Source organism: Bombyx mandarina, chromosome 04 (genome assembly GCF_030267445.1).
Source record: "Bombyx mandarina strain Sakado chromosome 04, ASM3026744v2".
Taxonomy (NCBI): Eukaryota; Metazoa; Arthropoda; class Insecta; order Lepidoptera; family Bombycidae; genus Bombyx; species Bombyx mandarina.
This window is the reverse complement of record NC_143211.1, coordinates 5,024,165-5,034,903: the sequence shown is the minus strand read 5'-3', so window position 1 is coordinate 5,034,903 and position 10,739 is coordinate 5,024,165. Positions and strand designations below refer to the sequence as shown.

At 34.7% G+C, this 10,739-nt stretch overlaps 1 protein-coding gene across 1 annotated transcript; it reads right to left on the bottom strand.

The window, feature by feature from the left end:
• Positions 1 to 634: 634 nt before the first annotated feature.
• Positions 635 to 8,413, bottom strand: Tdh (L-threonine dehydrogenase). Its single transcript, XM_028178171.2, has 3 exons — positions 8,123 to 8,413; positions 2,182 to 2,973; positions 635 to 818 (listed from the first exon to the last, which is right to left on the bottom strand). Exons 1-3 carry the CDS (start codon positions 8,217 to 8,219, stop codon positions 682 to 684), a joined length of 1,026 nt encoding a protein of 341 aa, XP_028033972.2. The 5' UTR covers positions 8,220 to 8,413; the 3' UTR covers positions 635 to 681.
• Positions 8,414 to 10,739: the final 2,326 nt, after the last annotated feature.

The window sequence follows — 10,739 nt, the reverse complement described above, 5'->3', positions numbered from 1 at the left end:
GCGGGGTTCAAATCAACTGGTAGGCAACATGTTTTAAAGTATAAAAATATTTACCTAACCAGTATTCACGAATTACTTTCACGATGAAGTTCAAAGATTCATGTTTCATTATGAGAAAACGTGTAATAGAAACTGCATTCGTAAAAAGTAATTAAATAATTATAATAATACGCTAAATAGCGTAATTTCTAGTAGTCCTTTTTAGTGCTATTATTCACGTGAAGTATTAATACAGAGGTCCATTTATTGCTAAATATGTTATTATTTATTATTACAGTATCACATTATAATTAATGGAGGTTTTTAGATAGGTATTATAAGTTATATATAAATTAAACTCAATTCTGTTAAGTACCTATCTACTACAAATAGCACACGACAGAATATTGAAACCGTAAAATGATATAAATATAAGCAAAAACCGAGAACTAGGAACCATTTACGAATTAAGATTTCTGTTGCAGACTTATCATTTTCGATGCGCTAACCAACCCATAGATCTACTAAGTTTCACGCCGGACCTTTTCAGTGAGTCGGGATTCCGATCCGGTGGTAGATTCTGTGAAGTACTGCTCTTGCTATGGCTATTGCTGGCTCCCGTGAGTTCAATAAGTAGGAAAAAAAAAAGAAAAACAATACTTCAGATCTTTTATTTAAAGCTTTTCTATTCTTACATAATTGTCAAAGACCATTCGCAGCTATTTTTTCTTTGACTTCCTTCAGCATGAGCTTGACCAAGTTGTCGAGGTCAACTTCAGGTTTCCAGTTCCAGTCACGTCGAGCTTCGCTGTCATCGAACACTTGCGGCCACGAGTCAGCTGTTTAAATTATTTTATTACAATAACTAATCGCCGAATACAGAAATCTATACTTCTATACTAATATATAAATCTACAGTGGTTTTTACGGATGTTCCGTTATAACTACTGCACCATGCATCCGATTGACTTGAACCAACCTTGAAACATCCATGTAGAAAGTACATGTACTTAATGGATAGGCTAATATTTATATGAGTGTTGGATTCCCTAATAATAATGACAATAAATAATAATGTTATTTTAAATGCCCAGCGAAGCGGCCAAGTACGGCTAGTTAAGCTTAAAATAATAACACACAACACTATATATTTTTATGGGCGTAGTCGGGGGACAAGAGTGGCCACTGCTTATAAGACATAACTCAATGCTCTGAAAAATCGACGGTTTCAAAAAATTATGTTCGAAAATTGTCAAAATTAGGCGCATGTTCTATTTGATACCAATAATTACGTAGAATGAAATAAAAAGCTTTTCTTTATCATTTGCATACACAACCACCTCTTTAAGGCCCGCATAGTGTTTTTATAGTTCCTGATGTGGAGTCGATTGCGGCCTACCTGCGTGGCCATCGGAACCCTTCGCCATGTGAATGCCGTCACGCACCTGGCGACATGAGATCCAAATCTCTATTGTATCGGAATAAAGGCTATAGAAATCGCCACGCATGATTGCTTTGCCGAACAAATGGGCAGGGCGAAGTGTCACTGACTCGTGCAGCCGAATTGTGACCTGATTTTTTCAGCGAATTAGATATTTTCAAGAGATCAACAACATCGCGAAAACGTTTTTAATTTAAAAATTACGTAAACGTATTATTTAAATTTGGATAGTCAAATACATGTATATAGGTACTGCGACAGTTACTCTCCTTTGATTTTGATACACAAGTTAATTAGGCTGTTTCATAACAGAGCTAGTTGTGTCTTTATGTGAGGTATTCAAGGTATAAAACCAGAATTGGATACTTAATTGAATAAGAAACGTAACTATTATGTATTTTATTAGGTTTATATTAAATCTGCAAAGAATAAAACGTTTCGTTACAATTTATGTACCTACCCATCTATCTACCGTCTTTCACAATTTTGATAGTTCCTGTGACATGGAATAACAGATAGATTGTAACAGGTTTAAAACATATAGAAATAAATACCTAGTATGGATCTTTAACGATAATGTATACCATTATAGCTCTAAATAGTTTCGGTATGCTGGGCCGCAACTATATTTTTTCTGTATTTGCAATTATAATTGATCCAAGTGTTGAAAGTAATAAATTCTCAGTTACATTTTAAACTAATGGACAATCTCTGACTTGTATCTATTTCTTGTTAGTGATTCATAAAATATAAATTCTTACCTATATCTTGCCGACTATCCGGCTTATAAGTAATCTTCAAGTCTGGTAAATATTTGCTGATGGCTTCTACCAATTCTTCCGGCGTGAAGCTCATTGAAGTAACGTTATAAACACGTCTGTTCAGTGTTTCAATTGGGGCTTCAAGGTATTCAGATAGGGCTCGAAGGGCATCCCTAACGTGCATCATGGGTAGCCGCGTGTCTGGTTTTAGATAGCATTCGTAATGTCCTCTACGGAGAATGTCATGGAAGATTGCGATTGCGTAATCTGTAGTACCTCCACCTGGTGGATCACTGGATATTACTCCCGGGAATCTTAGACAGCGGAAGTCTAGTCCGAATTTATGATAATAATACTCTCCTAACAACTCCGCGTGAACTTTCGACACCCCGTATATTGTTCTCGGCCTTTGGATTGTTATATTTGGCGTTGGATTTCTCGGCGAATCAGGACCGAACGCTCCAATCGTACTAGGAACAAATATCCGAAGTTTGTATTGTTTAGCTAGCTCGATGACATTATGCATACCTTCTATATTGACCCTTACGGCTAAAGGTACGTTTTGTTCTCCTATTGCGCTGAGTAGAGCCGAGAAATGAATCAACCAATCGACTCTATGATCTACTACGATTTTCTGAAGTCCTTTGAAGTCAAGTATATCGACGAAAATGTAAGGGCCGTCCTTAACGATTTCTTCGGTTGGTTTAATAATGTCTGACAGTATGACGTTGTTCTGGCCATATTTCCCACGGAGATATTTAGCACACTCGACACCCAATTGGCCAAGTCCTCCTGTCAAGTAAACAATTATGCTATTAATGATTTACAGAGCGAATTATTAATTATTGTATAGGTTATTATTTTGTTGGTATTTATTTACCATTGAAATCTTTTGTAGTACAGTCAAAATCTGTTATAACGACATCGAAGGGACTGCTCATATTCAGTCGTAAAAACCGATAGTCGTAACAACCGGTGATGCTTAATGTGTATTGTGCAAGTACAAATAAATCGATAGGGAATTATTGGAAAAATATATTTACATAATACGCGATTTTTCTTCAATATTAATTTGTTTTCTTTTTCTTTGCGAGATTTTGAAAGTTTCACGAATAACTCCACAAAGTTTTGGTGCGTCTTGTGTATAGATAAGTAACAAACTAACTGAAGAGATATGAAGAAGCGGACTTTGACTACCGCATGCACGTGTTTTGTTGCGAAGAATTAGAAAATACCCTACACTAAACTAAATCCTATTGTTTTCCTTCCTGATTTTAAAAGCCATTGAAGACAAATGTGGATACCTATTCAAATAGTTTACAATACAGCTTAGCCGGTCGTTCTAACAGATGTAATTCTCCGAAATATTAGTTAAATGTGGTCGTTTTATGAGGTATGTCGTTATTACCAATGTCGTAGAAAGCAATATTTTTAATAAGGCGGTCTTATGGCATTCAGCCGGGACCTTTGTTCTTGGTTATTATAACCGGCATGTTGTAAACGATGTCGCAGTAAACGGTTTTGACTGTATTTATAATTTTAAATAATGTTAAAGTACAACGGAGTTCGCTGTTAATTCCTATTACATCGATAACACTAAAAACTTGTCGTATGTTCATATTGCGAGCTTGCATCGAGGTAAAATGTGGTACACACTGCAAGGAATCGTTTTCAAAGCTGATTACGGCAACAATCTATGTAATACTATATAGTATGTAAGTTTAATTATATATTACGCCTGCAACGTAATGCGAAGGCAGCTGGTGAGCGAAACACGCGTTCGCTTGAGGCCTTGGATTTCACGTGTCAGGTCATTTTAGCAATGTAAAAAATATTGGTTGAATAAAATATGTATTGATCGCGAATTTTTGAGTTTTTTAAAGACCGGGTGTGGCCGATTTAATTAAATTATAAATTCACGTTTCCAATAGCCGATAGTAGCCGCTAGAAATTCCCAAACATTTTGCCATGAAACAATTATTAAAAGTATATAAATGTACATCATTTGATTACAGTATAGTTTACTAGGAGTATAAGGTGATTTATCACAAGCTTTGTTATTGCGTTCTAATGACTATAACAAAATGTAATTAGGTAGTGACGATATACCTGTATCCTGTGCCTTTTTTTACAAAAATACACTTATGCAATTTTATTTTTTGCAATTAATTTCGATGTAAAAGTTTGGCCTTGCACAGACGGTTACAGAAACTCCTGCGCAACGACGTATGTAGTTCTATTTACCTCATGGTAAACATGTTTTTGAGGTCATTATTCATTACTCGTGTGATGCGAAATGAAACTGCGCATTGAGTTTTTGTTTACGTAAACATATTTGTATTTAATAAATTATTAAAATAATGTATAGTAGGTTTATTAGAGATAAAGCTCAAATTACGTATAGAGTTACATATTAAATTACATAATGATTGATTGATATAAATTATGTTCGGAATAAGCGTTGTATAAAACTAAGTTAATAATTCGCAACTTATGTTTAAAATACCAACCTGTACTTACACTTAACAATCTGTACTTATAATTTGTACCTGCACATAATGTTATGTTTACATTAAAACCATATTGTTAAATTTTCTGAAACCTTCAATGTTTCGGTTCATCGAAGGTCTATGGTGGTCAAAGACAATGACAAAGCCAAATTCTAAAATTAAAATTTTGAAGTATTTCTTAGAACCGGTTCAAAGTTATTCACATTGACAGCGGCAGTAGGCCACGGCTTGGCTCTGCCCCTGGCATTACTGAAGTCCATGGGCGACGGTAACCACTCACCATCAGGTGGGTCGTATGCTTGTCTGCCTACAAGGGCAACAAAAAAAAATCACAATAAAGACCAGTTTTACGGTTTAATTTTCGGTTTTTGTGGTAATTACAACGTTTAATACTTTACTGTTTTGTCGAATACTCTCGACTATCTAAAACTCGCGAAAACCGAAGAAAATTAATACTATGTAAAGATAGTAAAGTCTGTTATTAGTTAAAAAACATACTCTTTTCAATATTAATTTTGATGAATGTATTTGTATGTGGTTCAATACTTATGCATATTAAAGAATTTCCGAGTCTAAAACAATAGCGGCCGTTAATCGGTCAAGTGAATGGACAATTTGAGTTACGAGACGGGCATCACTACGCTAATGTATCAACAAACTCTCACTTTCACAAAGACTAATCACTGAATAACTATCTATCTGATTTGAAAGACCATTTGCGGACTTTCGAATTCCATTTAGTAGTTATTATAGTGAAGAGAAACGAGGGTTTTTCACAATACTTTTTGTTTTACTGGTACACGCTAAATGCCTGAAAGCCTATCACTTTTATTTAGTGTTGGTTTGGTAATGTTAAGAGGATTGACCAGCAGGGTCGAATGACAGGTATCTCATGTATGTCACGCGTCAGCCGTAATAATAATAATCAATTATTTCAGACCATATTTTAGCCCATATATAAAAATACAATTTGGAAATAGATAAAAATATATTTATTCCGCCACATGTAGACGATTCCATGCTAAGATGGATGAATGGACAATCCGTCCCCTTTCTGTTCGCAATGATACCAATAATAATACCACGAATTGATTAGTTACAAATTGGCATTTTGAATTTTTTTACGGTGAAGAATATGCGATCCACCATTGCTATCTTCTTTGAGATATGAGGTGAAAGTTGCCATTTTGCTGTGAAAAGACTGTCCCACCCTTAATATTAAGTAAATTAACATGGCTGAATGTACCTATATAATAATATGTACCTAGCTGATGACAAGATCATTTTTCCTTTTAAAAACGATTTTTTCAGTTCGAAAGTTTTCATTCAGATTCTAGAATTACTGGGAAATCCGATTCATTGAGTTCTTTCATTTTTATTCGCTTTCTCAGTAGGTATTATACTAATGTACATTTGTGACGTACAATGTGATTAAATGACACTGAAGGAATAATTTTATTAGTAAGCAATACTACATTTTTATTGGTAAGTAGCGGACATAATATCAAAGAATTTCAATAGTCATTTCAACTAAAAAAACGAAGAATATTAAGAATATGAGTGTCCTAGAAAATGTGCAGGGATAATAAATCAAGGATAGTTAAGGATTTATATTGAATGGCTGGGATGTGGCGGGCGTTGTTTACGGCCATGTACGACGTTGACTAAGGATCAGATAACTCGTATGCTTCTATCGGCTTTCGAAGGCAATTTGTTTTTATCTTTTTTTTTTTTATTGCTTAGATTTGTGGACGAGCTCACAGCCCACCTGGTGTTAAGTGGTTCCTGGAGCCCATAGACATCTACAACGTGAATGCGCCACCCACCTTGAAATATAAGTTTTAAGGTCTCAGTATAGTTACAACGGCTGCCCTACCCTTCAAACCGAAACGCATTACTGCTTCACGGCAGAAATAGGCAGGGTGGTGGTACCTACCCGCGCGGGCTCACAAAAGGTCCTACCACCAGTAAGAATCTTGAAACTTGACGTGTATACGATCTGATTGCATCAACAGGACAAAATTAACTTATATTCGCAGAGTATTACAAAAACATTGTCTTTGAAAGAAGTCTGCGCGTTTTACAATCATTGTAACGTCGATAGTGTAATAGTAATTTACAGTTTAATGTATGCACATATTTTTTTTATATGTATGTTGTACCTACTAATTCTACGATAAGTCAGCTTGAGCTCACGATCTGTTAATATTACGTATGTACTCACGTTGACAATAAATTTGTTTTAAAAAAAAAATACGTTCGCATTTCTTTACGAAGGTGTACTTGTATTTCATATTTACTTTGAATTAACATTAAGAAACATTTTATATTGACTTGTTTGATTAATGTGTCTGGTTTTTCGATTCAGCGTACATTGAAACATTTGCTTGAAAATAAAGTTTCGGCGAAATGATCGTATAGAATTGAATATGCAATTTCAAAAAGGGCACATGTCGCATATTTTGTCAAATACGTTTTTTCATATACATGTAGTTTTGAGGCTTACCTACACCCATTTTATAATAATTCCAGTAATTTTCAATTGCTAATTAACCCTAAAATATATCTCAAAAGTTAATATTTAAAAATTTTACATTGCTTTAGAAAATAATCTGTTTTTTTCATTTCCTGAACATTTTACATTTTCAGAGATGTGCCGTTTACGAAATTGCATATTCAATTATTAGGTCGTTTTTTTTTCTACCTTTGCTGATATCTTTGATAGGCAATATCAGGGTTACCCTAGCGTGTAGGTGAGCTCACGGGGCTCAAACCGGAGGTCTTTCTAACACTGGCCCTAGCAAGAGCAGTGCTTTACATACGGTGCGTTTCCGATACGGTGGTAGATTCTGCGAATCACGGCTCTTGCTAGGGTTCGTGTTAGCAACATCGTCGGGTTTGAGCCCCGTGAGCGCACCTACTAGTTAAGGTTACGCTGATATTGTATCTCTAGACCATCAGCTTAGGCAGGACAAAAAAAAAAATAACTGAAAGTTTATATTCGTTGTTAAACCACTTAATGTGTACATATACATATGTACTGTACTGACTATATATATATACATATTTCACATCTATTATCTTCCAATAAATACTACAGTAATAATACAATGCTCATCTAAAAAATAAAACTAATTAGAATTAAAAAATGATTAGTCTCAAATTGTGTTGTTTTATTAAATATTTTTCATGAATACAATATGGGAAGTATAATACATGTAGTGCCAATTAATAGTTATCAATGACCCACTTTAGTATGGTGCGCGCAAAAGAGAAAAGTGCTGACATAGTGCATGTTTTCAAAATAATTATTTAATAAAATTTATATGTTTTTCTTGTATGTATTTCTTTAAATACTTCTCTATTTTCAAGATTTCCCAGTAATTTTATTTAATACACAAAGGCCGCTTAATACATTTCAAACAACTCACCGGTAATCAAAATTTTCGGAGGTCTTTTCCTCAATAATTCGCCCGAATAAAATCTTACATTAAATTTAATCGAAGCTCTACATATATTTCTAAACATAATCACGATACTCTATTGTCAGTTTGCGACACGATCAATCACGTTGTTAGACGAAATGTTACTGGCGCGATACTGAAAGGATTGCCATAGACTCGTGTAAGCAGAAACTGGTCGTGTTGTGAGCACCTGTGCACTTTTTACAGAAACTGAGAGAGGCCGTATTTTATGACTGTGAACTTTATTGTTAAAGGCTTTAAATGGAAAGTGATAATGGAAACGATTGCCGTGGGTGTGTCTGCGAGAAGTACAACGTTCTTGACATTGAATTACGTAATAAATTTAGCAAGTTTTTTTTTCATTTGCTTACAAGTATCGTACGATGTTTTTATGTTGTAATAATGGTTCGGTGGGTGGGTATGATAGTCTAATTAAATGTTATATACCAAGACACTTGTTTCGTCAATTTGTTAGATTTTTAGACGATGCTAATCAAATTACTCAACTGCACGTTTCTGTGAGAGTGGAATATTTTGATTTTTATGGGAAAAATAATATTGAAATATATACTTATTAATTCGAGACTAACTTAAAACTTTTTAGAAATTTCATGCGTTTTCTGAAATGATAGATCCGTTGCAGCAACTTGACTATTATTCCATGGAAATTAATCTTATATATATAAAATTCTTGTGTCACAATGTTATTTACCATACTCCTTTGAAACGGTTTGACCGATTTTTATGAAATTTTATAGGTATGTTCAGTAGGTCTGAGAATCGGCTACTATCTATTTTTCATACGCCTAAGTGATAAGGGTTGTCCACCCCTAACATTAATTTTTTATTTTTTGTTATAATGAGACAATATGTGGTTGAATGAGGTTTTTGTTTTTTTCTGCACTAGAATTTCCCTAGAAATCTTATATATGGCAAAACAACGTTTGCCGGGTCAGCTAGTAATTCAATATTTCTAATGCGTTTAGCGACATTCACGATATGATGTAATTAACTCAGCGAACCAGGCCCGGGCTTGGGAGCGGGCTTCCAGGGAGTCTACCGAACATGTCGCACCTTTAAAATTACAGAGACTCATTTTGAAATATTTGGATTTCGTCTTTAATTTAAAAATGGACCTAGAACGACCCTTTTCAGTGACTTTTAGTAATCAAATAACCAGAAATAGCTTATAAAGGGACAAAGCTATCCATCGGTCTCTTTCACTCCGTCCTCTTCTTCTACGTTTTATCGGTTTGAGAACTTTAATCGATGTTTTCCAAAAAATACATTTTTTGAGTTGGGTCTTTATAATTCTAAAGGTTCGATGTGCCGCACCTTCAATGAGGCCGTTTAACCAACGTCTAAATCCTTTCTGAAAGCCTAGTGGAGCTAGCGGTAAAGTTTACCCTTACCCTCTTTAGCGTGGAGCGCGGAGGACGGAGGACAACTTATGGCATGGGGTTAGCAATTTAATAATCTCTTTTTTTGCCCAAATTAACTGAAACAATATAATATGTCTAGCATTAAAATAAAAAAAGGTAAATAAGGCCTAGGGGTAGAGGTCCCAAACGATGGTCGGACCAAATAGCGGAGGAACTGGGGATACCTATCAGCGACGCACTCCACCGGGCTGCAGGGCGGGATCGATGGAGACAGTTGGTTGACGAAATCGGACGGAGTCACGATCCTCAGCAGTGAGGAACCGATCGAAGAGAGAGAGAGAGAGCATTAAAATAAATACTATTACTATATATGGTTAAAACCACGCTAATCAGTCTCGCTATTGAGATATATTTAGGCATCATATTGAGGCACGTGTACAAGTTATCCAAGTTTCTGATTTTATTGGTAGCACCACATCTCGATACTTACTTATTTTTTTCAAGGGCCATAGACTTAAAATACCTTATACAAATTTCAATGTCAGTTTCAAGGTTAACGAGGCCACAATCGGGTCGAATATTCGCGGATTTATTCATTTGAAGCCTGTGCTTCAATGTTGGTAAATAAAATTAGGAAGCCAGTTTTTGTTTAGTAAATATTGTATTTGTAGTGACTACGAATTTTTTTCTCTTCTGATGTTACGATTAAGATTTCTTGATGATTATGTTTAGTTTACAAGGACATTGCGTTTTTATAACTTTAGTTTCCGTATAATATCTAATTACAATAACGAGATTGCGCGTTTGTCTCTAAATTATAAATCGGAATACCTAATAATTAAGAAAGATACAAACCTACAATGCTTAAATTTCTTTTGCTCCTAGCTTTCTAGGAGCAAAATTTAATTTCATACAAAAAATGTAGTAGTAAAAATGTATCGAGAGTAGATTCACGTTATAATTAGAACGATTTTAAATTACAATTATCCAGAAAAATATTAGATGGATTTGAAAGGATTCCATTTAAAGACGGAATTCATTAAAAAGCGTGTATTTACCGCAATTTTAGGAAATTAAAATGTAGTTGGGAAATATTGAGGAATGAAAAAAAAAGTGGAAGCTCTTTGATGGTTGTTACGTAACGAATAGAATCATTATGTCCAATTGGATCAGGTAAAGTGTATACGATTTTATATAAGCAT